This window comes from Nycticebus coucang, chromosome 8 (genome assembly GCF_027406575.1).
Source record: "Nycticebus coucang isolate mNycCou1 chromosome 8, mNycCou1.pri, whole genome shotgun sequence".
Taxonomy (NCBI): Eukaryota; Metazoa; Chordata; class Mammalia; order Primates; family Lorisidae; genus Nycticebus; species Nycticebus coucang.
In genome coordinates, this window is record NC_069787.1 from 96,009,716 (window position 1) to 96,025,443 (window position 15,728).

Genomic DNA, 15,728 nt, shown 5'->3' on the forward strand with positions numbered 1-15,728 from the left:
ATGTGCACTGGAAGCCTATAATGTACCTGTTCTAATTTGTTCTGTTCACCTATGATTACCTGTGCTCAAACATGTGCTGTTTGTGCTGGATGTTGAGTTGTTCAGATATATATAGGATGCTCAATTTGAAAGCTGGGCTAGACCCTCTACACTGAGGCTGGTTTTGTGGGGATTGCTCTAACCATGGTCTCCCTATAGAGGTGACTGTAGCAGCTGGGTGAGGCTCTCTAGGCAGTTGTTGTGAATTCTTGGGTTGTGGGTGTAATCCCACCAATCACCCTCTTTCCGCCGTCCACCCCACTCCGTCCCCTCCTCCTTCCCCATATTTTTAGGTTATAACTGGGTTATAGCTTTCATGTGAAAGCCATAAATTAGTTTCATAGTAGGGCTGAGTACATTGGATACTTTTTCTTTCATTCTTGAGATATTTTACTAAGAAGAATATGTTCCAGCTCCATCCATGTAAACATGAAAGAGGTAAAGTCTCCATCTTTCTTTAAGGCTGCATAATATTCCATGCTGTACATATACCACAATTTATTAATCCATGCATGGATCGATGGGCACTTGGGCTTTTTACATGACTTAGCAATTATGAATTGGGCTGCAATAAACATTCTGGGACAAATATCTTTGTTATAATGTGATTTTTGGTCTTCTGGATATATACCTACTAGAGGAATTATAGGATTGAATGGCAGGTCTAGTTTTAGATCTCTAAGTGTTCTCCAAATATCTTTCCAAAAGGAATGTATTAATTTGCATTCCTACCAGTAGTGTAGAAGTGTTCCCTTTTCTCCACATCCATGCCAACATCTCTGGTCTTGGAATTTTGTGATATGGGCTAATCTTGCTGGAGTTAGATGATACCTCAAAGTAGTTTTGATTTGCATTTCTCTGATGATTAAGGATGATGAGCATTTTTTCATATGTCTGTAGGCCGTGTGCCGTTCTTCCTCCTAGAGGAAGAGAAGAAGTTTCTCTTCAAGTCCCTTGCCCAGCCTGTGATGGGATCACTTGTTCTTTTCTTGCTTATACATTTGAGTTCTCTGTGGATTCTGGTTATGAAACCTTTGTCGGAGACATAACCTGCAAATATCTTCTCCCATTCTGAGGGCTGTCTGCTTGCTTTACTTACTGTGTTCTTGGCTGTGTAGAAGCTTTTTAGTTAGATCAGGCCCAGTAGTATATTTTTGAAGCTGCTTCAATTGCCCGGGGGGTCCTCCTCATAAAATACTTGTCCAGACCGATTTGTTCAAGAGTTTTCCCTGCACTTTCTTCTAGTATTTTTATAGTTTCATGTCTTAAGTTTAAATCTTTAATCCAGTGAGAGTCTATCTTAGTTAATGGTAAAAGGTGTGGGTCCAGTTTCAGTGTTCTACAGGTTGCCAGGCAATTTACCCAGCACCATTTTTTAAATAGGGAATCTTTTCCCTACTGAGTGTTTTTAATTGGCTTGTCAAAGATCAAATTACGGTAAGTAGCTGGGTTCATCTCTTGGTTCTCTATTCTGTTTCATACATGTACCTCTCTGTTTTTGTGCCAGTACCATGCTGTTTTGATCACTATTGATTTATAGTATAGTCTGAGGTCTTGTAGCGTGATTCCTCCAACTTTGTTTTTATTTCTGAGTAGTGTCTTGGCTACGTGAGGTTTTTTTCTGATTCCATATAAAACAAGGTATTATTTTTTCGAGATCTTTAAAGTATGACAGTGGAGCTTTAATAGGGATTGCATTAAAATTGTATATTGCTTTGAGTAGTAGGGACATTTTAACAATGTTGATTCTTCCCAGCCATGAACATGGTATGTTTTTTCATTTGTTAATATTTTTAGCTGTTTCTTTTCTTAGAGTTTCATAGCTCTCTTTATAGAGATCTTTCATGTCCTTTGTTAGATAAACTCCCAAATGTTTCATCTTCTTTGGTACTACTGTGAATGAAATAGAGTCCTTAACTGTTTTATCAGCTTGACTATTGTTGGTATATATAAAGGCTACCGATTTATGAATGTTGATTTTGTAACCTGAGATCCTGCTGTATTCCTTGATCACTTCTAAAAGGTTTATAGTAGAATCCCTGGTGTTTTCCAGATATACAATCATATCATCTGTGAAGAGCGCAAGTTTGATCTCTTCTGACCCTATATGGATACCCTTGATTGCCTTTTCATTCCTAATTGCGATGGCTAAAACTTACAATGTTAAAGTGCAGTGGAGACAATGGGCAACCTTGTCTGGTTCCTGATCTGAGTGGAAATGATTTCGATTTAACTCCATTCCATATGATGTTGGCTGTGGGTTTTCTGTAGATGGCCTCAATCAGTTTATGAAATGTCCCTTCTATACCAATTTTGTTAAGTGTATGAGGGGATGCTGGATATTATCAAAAGCTTTTTCTGCATCAATTGAGAGAATCACATGGTCTTTGTTTTTTTATTTGTTTATGTACTGAATTATATTTATGGATTTACATATATTGAACCAGCCTTGAGACCCTGGGATAAAACCGACTTGGTCATGATGTATAATTTGTTTGATGCTGGATGCTGTTTGTTAGGATCTTGTTGAATATTTTTGCATCTATATTCATTAGTGATATTGGTCTGTAATTTTCTTTTCTTGTTGGGTCCTTTCCTGGTTTGGGGATCAGGGTGATGTTTCCTTTATAGAACATGTTGGGTATTCTTCCTTCTTTTTCTATATTTTAGAACAGGTTGAGTAATATAGGTACTAGTTCCTCTTTAAAGATTTGGTAGAATTCTGATGTGAAGCCATCTAGTCCTGGGTTTTTCTTTTTAGGGTTGATGCTATTTCAGAACTTGATATAGGCCTGTTCAACATTTCCACTTGATTCTGGCTAAATCTTGGAAGGTGATGTGGTTCCAGGTATTGGTCAATTTCCTTCACATTTTCATATTTCTGAGAATAAAGTTTCTTGTAATATTTGTTAAGGATTTTTTGAATTTCTGAGGAGTTTGTTGTTATTTCGTCTGTCATTTCTGATGAAAGTATAGATTTTACTCTTTTTTTTCCTGGTTAGATTAGCCAAAGGTTTATCTATTTTATTGACCTTTCCTTTTTTTTTTTTTTTTTGGTAGAGACAGAGTCTCACTGTACCACCCTCGGGTAGAGTGCCGTGGCGTCACATGGCTCACAGCAACCTCTAACTCTTGGGCTTACGCGATTCTCTTGCCTCAGCCTCCCAAGCAGCTGGGACTACAGGTGCCTGCCACAACGCCCGGCTATTTTTTGTTGCAGTTTGGCAGGGGCTGGGTTTGAACCCGCCACCCTTGGCATATGGGGCCAGCGCCCTACTCACTGAGCCACAGGCGCCGCCCTTTATTGACCTTTTCAAAAAACCAACTTTTTGATTTATTGATCTGTTGTATAATTCTTTTGTTTTCAATTTCATTTAATTCTGCTCTAATTTTGGTTATTTTCTTCTACTGGGTTTGGGGTTGGAATGTTATTTCTTTTCCAGTTGCTTGAGATGTCCCATTAAGTTGTTAACTTTGTCTCTTTCAGTTCTCTTGAAGAAGGCGTGCAGTGCTGTATATTTCCCTCTTAGGACTGCCTTTGCGGTATCCCAGAGGTTCTGACAATTCGTGTCTTCGTTGTTATTTTGTTCCAAAAATTTGGCAATTTCCCTCTTAATCTCGTCTATGACCCAGATGTCATTCAGCATAAGGTTATTTAACTTCCATGTTTTTGAATGAGTATGCAGATTCTTGTTGCTACTGAGTTTGACTTTTATTCCATGGTGGTCTGAGAAGATGCAAGGAATAATTTCTATTCCTTTAAATTTACTGAGTTTAGACTTGTGACCTAAGATACGATAGATTTTGGAGTATTTTCTGTAGGCTGATGAGAAGTATGTGTATTCAGTTTTGTTGGGATGATATGTTCCGTAGATATCTGTTAAATCCAAATGTTGGATCGTTAGGTTTAAATCTAAAATTTCTTTGCTCAGCTTCTTATTAGAGGATCTATCCAACACTGCCATAGGAGTGTTAAAATATCCAACTATTATGGAGCTGGAGGAAAATTAGTTGCTCATGTCTGTTAGAGTTTCTCTTATAAATTGAGGCTCATTCTGGTTGAATGCATAAATATTAATAACTGAAAGCTCATGATACTTGTTATTACCCTTAACAAATGTGAATTGACCATTCTTGTCCTTCCTTACTTTTGTTGTTTTAAAGCCTATTGTATCTGCAAATGGAATTGCAACACTTGCTTTTTTCTGATTTCCATTTGCCTGAAATATGGATGAGCATCCTTTTACCCTGAACCTGTATTTATCTTTTAAGGTAACATGAGATTGTTGTATGCAGCCAATATCTGGCCTGATTTTTTGTATCCTGTCAGCCAACCTGTGCCTGTTGGAGGACAGTTTAAGCCATTCACATTAGTGTAGAATTTTGATAAGACTGGTAAACTTTGGATATCGAGTTTTTCGAATGTCCAGTGGACATTTTTAATCCTTTTGCCACTGTGGAAGTTGGAGTTTGATCAAATGTTTCTGAGGGAGTTTACTTTGTGGTAGAGGATTGTACTGGTCATTATGGAGGATAGGTCTGAGAATATCCTGAAGAGCTGGTTTAGTTATGGCAAATTTCTTCAACATGTGAATGGCATTAAAGTATTTAATTTCTCCATCATAAATGAAACTCAGTTTAGCTGGATACAGGATCCAGGTCTGAAAGTTATTTTGTTTTGGGAGATTAAAAGTCGATGACCACCCTCTTCTTGCTTGAATGGTTTCAGCAGAGAGATGTGCAGTCATTCTAATATTCTTCCTTTTGTAGGTTATGGTTTTTTTACATCTTGCTACTTTCAGAATTTTCTTCTTCATATAAACTTTAGTGAAGTTAAGTATGATGTTCCTGGGTGATGTCTTATTCGTGGTGAGTTGTGCTGGGGTTCTGAAACTGTCTGCTATCTGAATTTTAGAATCTTGACATGTCTGGAAAATTCTCTTTCATAATTTCATGGAGAAGAACGTCTGTGCCTTGCAAAGCCACTTCATCGCTTTCAGGGATTCCACTGAGGCACATATTAGCCTTCTTTGTGTTATCCCAGAGCTCTCTGAGAGAATGATCCGTTTTTCCTCTCCATTTCTCTTCCACTTTGAGAGTTTGGGTGCGTTCAAAAGCTTAGTCTTCACTGTCAGAAATTCTTTCTTCTGCTTGGTCCACTCTGTTACTGAGGGATTGTATTGTATTTTTCAGATGTTTGAGTACTGCAAATTCTTACTTCAATGTGTCAAAATCTTTGATCATTTTGTGTTTAAATTCGTTAAATTCTTGAGACAACTTTTGAATTGCTCCTTGCATTTCCTATTCTAACTTTTGAATTGTTCTTCGAATTTCTAATTCCAAGTTTTCCTCCATTCTATTAATCTTGTTTGCAATCCAAATTCTGAATTGAATTTCTGACATCTTGGCCATCTGTTGATGAATGGAATCTTCAGTTACATCTGCCATATCTTTCCTTGGGGGGATTGATCTACTTTGGTTATTCATGTTACCAGAGTTTTTCTGCTCATTCCTTCCCATGATTATTTTATATCATTTGACTAGATGAGTGGATAAAGAAAAGTTGCGTTGGGGCTTCAGGAGTAGTGATTAACCAGCTCTTTGCCCAAAAGCTGGGACTGGTGTCTGTACCTTTTCCCCTGGAGCTTTGCCAAGGATTTGTACAGTGCTACGGGCTGAGAAACTGGGGACCTACTTGGTGTGGTGGGGCTAAGTGACTCTGTCTTGTTTTCAGCTGGTCTCTTTCTGACCCCAGTGAAATAGTTACTCTGTGTTGAAGTTTCAGTTGTGGAGAAATACTAGCAATTATGTCACCCTGCCCCCAATAGGCAAGAATTGGAAAAGGAAAATCAAACCTTCCTACAACCACACACCCAGGGCACCACTTGGATAGTCCTTGGGCGATTGGCTCAGTTCAAAAGGTTGAAATCAATTGTCTCAGTAGCACATGTCTCAGGTGTGAGAGTTTAAAATCTCTGGCAACTAGATCACAGGGGTCTCCTGACTTGCTCTGGTGCTCCATGAGGTCAGGAGGACCCACCCAGCAAATAGATGAGTCTGGGAAGATTGATGCCTCCTTCCCCACCTTGTACCTCTGTCACACCCAGTCACTGATAACCCTGCAGAGCTATGACTCAGTTGCCTCCAATGAGCAGATACTCCAGGTGTTTGCATATGCCTGAATCACAAGAAGATGTATTTCTGCTCAGCCAGGCTGCTGCTCCATTCCACTATCCGGCAGGGGGAGGTGAAGCCTGACAACCTTGGGTGCTTGATGGAGGCTGGGGTTGTTCACTCACTTTCAGCCCCACCCCTGATTGATTACTGACATAACAGAACAACTTTGCACAATTTGTTTCTGTTCCGGCTAAATTCCCCTGCAGAAGAGAAGCTGTTTTGAGTTCACAGAACCTGCGCCTCAGGCCCTGTCTTTGCTGCTGCCCAGTAGTTTGTATTCACAGCATGGTTAGCTGTCAGTTCTAGCCTCCTGTCCTCCTTTGTCTAGGCTGATGATCCCCTGAGGGCCGGGTCTGTCTTAGGCTCAGTAAAGCGGTCCTCTGGGTCAGCCCCACCCTGGGAGTCTGCTGGCAGTGCACATGCGTTTTCTAGTCCCTGCGCTCTACTGAGGCTGGTACCGCTTCAGGCAAACCCTTTACTCACGGGGCCTATGTTTCCATCCCAGATCTGTTCTGCTGGTGGTTGCCACCTGAGAAGATGCCCAGTTTCCTCTGGTTGCCCAGAGAGATAGGGAGTGTGACTCTGGAATATCCAGGGGTGAGCCCTATTTTTGCCAAAAACGGCTGCTGCCTCAGGGCACCGCTGCTCCTTCTGTGGTTCCCTCTCAGCTGACCACCTCTCCTCACTTCCGTGCCACAGAATCAGAACTGACTAGCAGCAGTTTAGGCCCTTTCCACACCTCTCGAGAAAACACCTAAGAATCTGGATTCCTGGGGGATATGCCTCCAGAACTCAGAGTGAGAGTAGAGGGAAGTGCTGGGAGCTCAGAATTGCAGGTAGAGAATATATACACAGTTTTATGCCTGGCAGGAGAGCGCCATGGCGCCGTAGTAGGGGAAGTAGGTCCAGTTTTTAGAGGGTTTCTCCCATGGAGTATAATGGGAGGACTTTTGAACTCTGCTCGTTTGTTTATGGGGTACTCTGAGCCGTTCTCTTGGGAGAGGGGACTCCCGTCCGCTTGGTGATGGATTTTGTACCTTTTGTTTGTATCCTTGTGGTTGCAGCTTGCCTCAGTAGGGTTGATGTGCATTCTTCAACCTTCTCTCTTGGTGCAGCTCAAATCCGCCAGGTTACTTGCTACATTTCTGTCCTTTAACTCTCCTTCTGGATGGGAGCCTCTGTGGAAAGCTGGCTTCAGTCAGCCATCTTGTCTCTGCCCTCATAGGCATCTGAGATGCCCCGGAGATCCTCCATGTGTTGACTCAGCTCTAGGAATTTATGGAAACTTAACTTCCTAGGACCTGAAGGCTGACACTTGCTTCCTCTTCTGTGAAAGTTCACCATTCTGTCGTAAAGCTGTTTTTAAAAAAGAAAACACTCCTCGATTTTATGTTTTTTTTTTTTTTTTTTTGGGGGGGGGCATATTTGCACATGCTGTGATTGTGTTGGATTGCCAGAACTCAGGAAGTAGAGTTACAGAAAGAAAAAGCTACTAACAAAGCAAAATAAAACAAAACAAAACAATCCAGCTGCAAAAAAAAAAACCCAAAGCAAAAAACTTCTTATCACTTAGAAATTGAAATCACGGGCGGTGCCTGTAGCTCAGTCGGTAAGGCGCTGGCCCCATATACTGAGGATGGTGGGTTCAAACCTGGCCCCGTCAGCTACTCGGGAGACTGAGGCAAGAGAATCACTTAGGCCCAGGAGTTGGAGGTTGCTGTGAGCTGTGTGAGGCCACGGCACTCTACAAAGGGCCATAAAGTGAGACTCTGTCTCTACAAAAAAAAAAAAAAAAAAGAAATTGAAATCACATTATAATATATAGCAAAGTGGAAATAGTTGGAAAGAGTAAAACAATACATTTATTAAAACACTCAAATTGATTCATTCTCGTGAATATAAATATTAGCTGGAGTCTGAGAATTGTTTCTTCAGCTCAGAGCTGGATAATCTGTAAATTGTTGGTTAGATGATTATATGTTGGTTTTGGAGGTACAGGGTGACCTCTGTAAATAATATTATATCCTGAGAATGATTTGGTAGATAATCTCCAATTCGTAAATCTTTTAAAATTTAAGTTTAAGGCTTTATTTTTGCAGTGCTTAAGTTCAGTTTTCTTTTGAGTGTATTCTCTTGATTGCTATGTCCATAAAATTCCTACCTAATATACTTTATATAACTCTGCTTTTTAAATTAAAATGCAACATGGTTGCTTTATTAGGAAATGTATGTCTCCATGATGAAATATGATTGCTGTTGTAGTGTGTATGTGAGATGTTAATCACAATTTATTTTTCTCTGATCAGAAATCTTTCTCTTTTACAGGGGATCTTTCCTGCAAATTACATTCACTTGAAAAAGGCAATTGTCAGTAATAGGGGGTGAGTAATTAGCCTTATTTACAATTGTTATAGGCTGCAGAGGAAGGCTCTTTTTCTTTATGATTCATAGTATAAAATATACTACTGCTTTTCCTGAAAAAAAATATACATTCATTATTATATACAATTCTGAGAACATATTTTTTTAAAATGCTGACAATTTTAATCTGTTTTCCTATATATGAGAGAGTAAATTTAATTGTAAATGTTATGCATGCATAATTGATTATATCTTTATAATTAAAAAACATGTACTGTTCTGAGCATAGCGATGGATAGATTTCTTAACACTTTGTTTCTATATGTCAAAGTAAAGGGGATTTTTACAGTTGTCTATTTGCAATTAGAAGTTGAAAAAGTTTTTAAAGGCATACTGGAAGGATAAAAAACAACATATAAAAAGAATATATAGTTTGATCGTGAATTTGGGAAACAAGCAATCTGAATAAAAGGAGATAATAGTAACTATATCAAAATATTAACATTTGTTGTTTTTGCATGTTGGGAATATGAGTGGTTTTTAAAAAATCTTTTGCTGTCATGTTTCATTTTTAAATGTAATAAAGTGTATTCTTATAAAATTGTGGTTTTCATCTTCAAGAATTGTTATTTTAAAATATACAATTTAAGTACTGTGTAATCTTCAACCAAGATAGCTCCTTATAGTAGAAATAATGGTTTTATCAGAAGCCGAGTAAATATCAGAGTGACTTTCTAGTCAGTTAGGGTTTATTCAGGAAAATAGAATTACCTGAATCACTTTATGAGGTAGAGTTTAGTGCAAGAAATTGTTTATAAACTTTTGAAGAATGAAAGAACAAAGGAAATAATATTATATATCACAGATAATAACTACACCAAGTATCCTACACTCTAATGGTTGAGGATACAAAAGCGATAATGGGTTTGGGGATACCAGATTCAGGAATACGGGTCTTGGATACACTGGAGCTCAAATATTTGAGGAGGGGACATCACATGGCTACTGCCGGTATGTATAAAGAAGGTGGTAATGTGGTTGTTTTGGGGAATGCCAAAAGCAACTGGAGGTTGGAAGCAGTTTCCACTGGTGGGGAATTATTTGCAAGCAAGAACTAATTTCCTCCCACTTTATCTTTTTTTATACAGCATCTTTCTAATGTTTACAACTGACAAAGGAGGCCATGAAACAAAATTTGTGAATCCCAGCCTTAGGATCAGTGCTTAGAAGGGTAAATTTGTGAATGACATTTATTAGTAAGTGTGTTTACTAGTAGTGTGCCTTCCAAGAGAAAATTTATTAATGGGTATGAATAAGAATATGAAATAGAAGATTCTGATGTGAATATTGAAGTGGCATACTTCTTATTCCTCCTCCTCTTTTACAAAACACATAAAGCCACAAGGACATGATATGAGGACAGTTAATGAGAATTAAGGTTATGGGGGGTGGAAGGAAAAACAGAGAGGGAAGGAAGGAGGGGGCAGGGCCTTGGTGCGTGCCACACCTTCTGGGGGCAAGACATGATTGCAAGAGGGACTTTACCTAACAAATGCAATCAGTGTAACCTGGCTTATTGTACCCTCAATGAATCCCCAACAATAAAAAAAAACAAACAAGCAAACAAAATCTTACAAATCCCATGTTTGTATGCCTGTACAACAAATAGTCTACCAACTCAAGTGTTTAATTGAGGATTGTCAAAAGCACCAAGACAAGATAGAAGTTATGTGGGAAAAGGAAAAGTATCTAGATATGGGATCAGTAAAGCATATATTTTATAAAGTCCTGAAAAACATATTTGTTGAATATGAATGGGTTATATCATAAAATGCTGAATTAATATCCTTGATTTACATAACACCTTGGTCCACAATGCAGCTGCTCAGAGCTGAAATTTGGTGGGAGCTCCATGGGAGCAATGTGACAAAAGGAGATGTGAAAATCTAAGAATCCAGAAACAGAGTGTCTTAGAAAATGCCGGTAAAGTCACACACTTTCTGATGATAAAGTCCAGGATTCATATGCCCATTGAATGACTATTATATTAGTCATAAAGGAAATTGGGAGAACACTTTACTAAAAGTATCCCTACCTGGATTCAGTTTGTTTCAGGAAACCAGAGGACATTTAGCTGTATAAAAAATTATACAGAGCAGCCACTTGGAAGCACTCTTTCCCTGTGGAAGCAAAGAAACATTTTTTTGGATATAAACCTTAGCTACCTGGAATCAACTTCTGTATCCAAATATCTGACAGATAGTTGCTTCAGGATAAAAATTCTAAAACCTGGAGAAAATATTTAAAAACAACCGTATGTAGGCAGGATCTTGAGGGATTGTAATCTTTGAGAGAAGGGATGCACGTAAAGAGAGCTCTGTTTATTTTGGTATTTTTCTTTTTTTTTTTTTTTATTAAATCATAGCTGTGTACATCAATATGATCATGGGGCACCATACACTTGTTTCATAGAATATTTGACACATTTTCATCTAATTAGTTGACATAGCCCTCCTGGCATTTTCCTAGTTACTTTGCCAAGATATTTACATTCCACATTTGCCAAGGCTCACATGTACCCTTGTAAGATGCACCACAGGTGTGATCCTTTCAATCCCCCTCCCTCTACCCACCTCCCCCCTCCCTCCCCATGCTTTATTTTGGTATTTTTCTTCAGAGAAATTTCTGTGTTGTAGCAAACAAAATCGAACCCAACCAAAAAATGGTAGCCTATGATGGTATAAGTAATTTGATGGATAAGAAGTCTCAGCCCTTATTCCCAACAGCAACACAGATTAACAACAATATACTGAGCAAAATACCTTTGTGAGAGGTCTAGAATCTAGACCTGAAGAAGTCGTAGTACCCTAGATGAGCACAAAATGGAGAAAAGCCATATTATAATAGGTAAGAAGACAATTTCACTTTAACTCCATCAGCCCCTCCCCAAAGCTGGTCAAGAAAGAATTTGTTTAGTCTTTGACTCTTCCATAGGGATGAAAGAGTATGTGGACAGTACCTCCAGTATTCCTGGCATTTTCGAGTGCTGCTCAAGTGACCTCTTTTTTATCTTGGCTCACCCAGAATCCTGAAGTAACAAGGATAGTATAAACACGTATGTGAGGGCAGCTAAGAATAAAGCACTCAAGTGGAAGGCTCACTGAACTAATGTGGCTTTGTGAGACTGGGAAAAGTACACTGAACTAATGTGGCTTTGTGAGACTGGGAAAAGTACACAACCTTTGGATTTCCCAAGGGAGTGAGAGAAGTGGGAGTAGGCATCCAGTGTCCCAACCTTCTAGCACAGTAATCTAGAGGAAAGGGGAGGACTGCTAAATGGCCAGTAAAGCTCTTCTAGATGGGAGAAGGTGCATAATTCTGAGACTTATCCCCTAGGAAAGGAAGGAGAAGAGTAAAGCATACATGCTGGCCTTTCAGTGTACTGCTGTAGGGAAGAGATTTGGGCAGCTTACTGCTGCCAGCATGCCTCTGTGAGAGTGGGAGGAAAAGGCAAACAATCCTGAGACTACCAGGAGGGAGAGAGGAATGGGGTGTGCACATCCACAGATGAGGTTTGAGAGGCTCCCAAGCTTAGCTGGGCAATCTTTCGTCACCATTGAAGTTATTTAGTCCATAAAGACCAAGAGAGGTGGCTATTTCTTTATATCTGCAGACACCAAAGGAAAGCTACGAAGAGGACAATGAAAGACCAAAATAACTATCCAGTGGCTGACCATAAAGAAATGAAGTTCTATGAATTGCCAAGCAACTCAAACTAATTGTCCTAAAGAAAATTATTTAACTCAGTCAGTTACAGTAGAACAGACAATTAAACTAAACGAGGAAAATGATATGTGAACATTGTAAAAATAACAAAAATATAGGCATTATAAGAAAGCAAAGAATCAAATAGAAATTGTGGAGCTGAAGAATATAATATCTGAACTGAAAATTCTGTAGAGAGCATCAAAAGCATTCTCCATCAAGCAGAAGAAAGAATGAGTCAACTTGAAGGCAGGTCATTTGAAATTATTCAGAGGATCAAAAGAAAAAAGAGCTGGGTAGGGTGGCACATACTTGTAATCTCAGCTGTTTTGGAGGCTGAGGCAGGTGGATTGCTTGAGCCCAGAAGTTTAAATATAGCCTGGGGAACATACTGGGGAACATCTCTTAAAAAAGAATCAAAAAGGAAGAAAGTTTAAGGAACTTACAGTATACCATTATGCAAACCAATATATTCAACATGGAATTATCAGAAGGAGAAGAGAGAGCGAGAGAATGGGTCAGAAAGCTTATTTAAAGAAATAATGGCTCAAAACCCCCCAAATCTGGTGAGGGATATCGATTTTTGAAGCCCAAGGAACCCATTTAAGATGAATCCAAAAAAATCCATAGTGAAACTCAATATAATCAAATTGTCAAAAGTCAAAAACAGAGATTTTTTTTTTCTTGAGACAGTCTCACTATGTCGCCCTTGTAGAGTATTGTGGCGTCACAGCTCACAGCAGCCTCCAACTCCTGGGCTTAAGCAGTTTTCTTGCCTCAGCCTCCCAGTAGCTGGGACTACAGATGCCCGCCACAATACCCTGCTATTTTTTGTTGCATTTGTCTTTGTTGTTCAGCTGGCCTGGGCCAGGTTTGAACCTGCCAGCTTTGGTGTGTGTGGCTGGCACTGTAACCACTGTGTTACAGGGGCTCAGCACCAAAACAGAGAATTTTGAAAGTAACAAAAGTAAGAGTAAAAGGACTTGTCACATACAAGGGAGCCTTCAAAAGACTATTAGATTTCTTTTTTTTTTTATTGTTGGGGATTCATTGAGGGTACAATAAGCCAGGTTACACTGATTGCAATTGTTAGGTAAAGTCCCTCTTGCAATCATGTCTTGCCCCCATAAAGTGTGACACACACCAAGGCCCCACCCACTTCCCTCCGTCCCTCTTTCTGCCCCCCCCCATAACCTTAATTGTCATTAATTGTCCTCATATCAAAATTGAGTACATAGGATTCATGCTTCTCCATTCTTGTGATGCTTTACTAAGAATAATGTCTTCCACGTCCATCCAGGTTAATACGAAGGATGTAAAGTCTCCATTTTTTTTTAATGGCTGAATAGTATTCCATGGTATACATATACCACAGCTTGTTAATCCATTCCTGGGTTGGTGGGCATTTAGGCTGTTTCCACATTTTGGCGATTGTAAATTGAGCTGCAATAAACAGTCTAGTACAAGTGTCCTTATGATAAAAGGATTTTTTTCCTTCTGGGTAGATGCCCAGTAATGGGATTGCAGGATCAAATGGGAGGTCTAGCTTGAGTGCTTTGAGGTTTCTCCATACTTACTTCCAGAAAGGTTGTACTGGTTTGCAGTCCCACCAGCAGTGTAAAAGTGTTCCCTTCTCTCCACATCCACGTCAGCATCTGCAGTTTTGAGATTTTGTGATGTGGGCCATTCTCACTGGGGTTAGATGATATCTCAGGGTTGTTTTGATTTGCATTTCTCTAATATATAGAGATGATGAACATTTTTTCATGTGTTTGTTAGCCATTCGTCTGTCATCTTTAGAGAAAGTTCTATTCATGTCTCTTGCCCATTGATATATGGGATTGTTGGCTTTTTTCATGTGGATTAATTTGAGTTCTCTATAGATCCTAGTTATCAAGCTTTTGTCTGATTGAAAATATGCAAATATCCTTTCCCATTGTGTAGGTTGTCTCTTTGCTTTGGTTATTGTCTCCTTAGCTGTACAGAAGCTTTTCAGTTTCATGAAGTTCCATTTGTTTATTTTTGTTGTTGTTGCAATTGCCATGGCCAGTCTTTCCCCAGGCCAATATCTTCCAGTGTTTTTCCTATGCTTTCTTTGAGGATTTTTAATGTTTCATGCCTTAAATTTAAGTCCTTTATCCATCTTGAATCAATTTTTGTGAGTGGGGAAAGGTGTGGGTGACTATTAGATTTCTTAGTGGAAACTGCAGGCCAGAGGGGATGGGATGATATATTCATTGTATTAAAGGAAAAATGAGCAATCCTTCCAAATGAAAGTGAGAGATAGGTTTTCCCAGCCAAACAAAAGCTAAGGAATTTTGTCACAGTAGACTCGCCTTGCAAAAAAAATGCCAAAGGAGTTCTTTATATTGAAATAAAAGGATGCTAAATAGCAACATGAAAGTATATGAAAATATACAACTAACAGGTAAAGGCAAATATATAGACAAATACAGAATATTTTAGTATTGTAGTATTGTGTATTGTACTAAGTTGTATGGGCTTTGGTAAAGTAGTTTTGGCTTTCTGTTGAGACCCCTAAATAACTATACCCTGTAAATAAGGATTCCATTGTAATGGTAGTATATACTTTTTGTATAAAAGTTAAAAGGCAAGTATGTGTAGTAAGGATAGCTATAATCACAAAAATTTGTTAATGGATGCACAGTATAAAGATGTTAATTGTGACATCAATAACGAAGTTTGGGAAGGGAATTAAAATTGTTGGTTTCTTGTATTTGATGGGAATGCTTATCAGTGTAAATAGATTTCCTGTTATTTGCATTTATTTTATGTTGTATCTATTCCCATGCCATAAGTTTTTGTTTCTTCAGTTTCTTCTGGGATATCTTTTTCTTCTGTGCTACCTCCTCTTTTGGTTTGGGAACAATTTGTTCTTTTTCAGTAAGGATCATCTCGATGTGGCAGGGGGAGCTCATGTATGGGTTAATGCAAACATGAGCTCTGTAAGTTCAGCGACACATCTTGTGTGCTTTGTTCATATGGATATGCTGAATGACCAGAGAATTTACATTTAAACCCTTAAGTTCAGCATTGCTCTCTGAATTCTTAAGCATGTGTAGGAAAAATTCAGCACTCTTTTCGGGCCACCAACCTTGTGTCCGGCCTCACTGTTTGGCTTGGGCACACCTACCAACTCTACCATTGTAAAGTTGGAATGGTACACACTGTTTCTTTAAAGTGATATCCTTCAGATACTTGGTGGCTTTTCATATGTGCATACCCTTGATGGCCTGGGCAGTTTCACGTGTGTTCTTAATGTGAACACAAAGATTTCAGCCTCTTGACTTGCAGGATTTCGTGGGGTTTTCTGGGTCAAGTGAATAGTGAACCATTTTCACAGATCACCTCAGGCTGCTTAGGGG

General features: G+C 39.0%; 1 protein-coding gene and 1 pseudogene across 7 annotated transcripts in view; one reads left to right on the forward strand and one right to left on the reverse strand.

The window, feature by feature from the left end:
* The window catches only part of DOCK3 (dedicator of cytokinesis 3), an 899,254-nt gene that overhangs the window by 178,828 nt on the left and 704,698 nt on the right, over positions 1-15,728 (forward strand). For all 7 annotated transcript variants that reach the window (XM_053600715.1, XM_053600720.1, XM_053600716.1 and 4 more), the window contains one exon: positions 8,542-8,597. In XM_053600715.1, the coding sequence (XP_053456690.1) occupies positions 8,542-8,597 (56 nt within the window). The remainder of the gene's footprint in view (positions 1-8,541; positions 8,598-15,728) is intronic.
* On the reverse strand, positions 15,144-15,698 carry LOC128592669 (60S ribosomal protein L17-like; annotated as a pseudogene).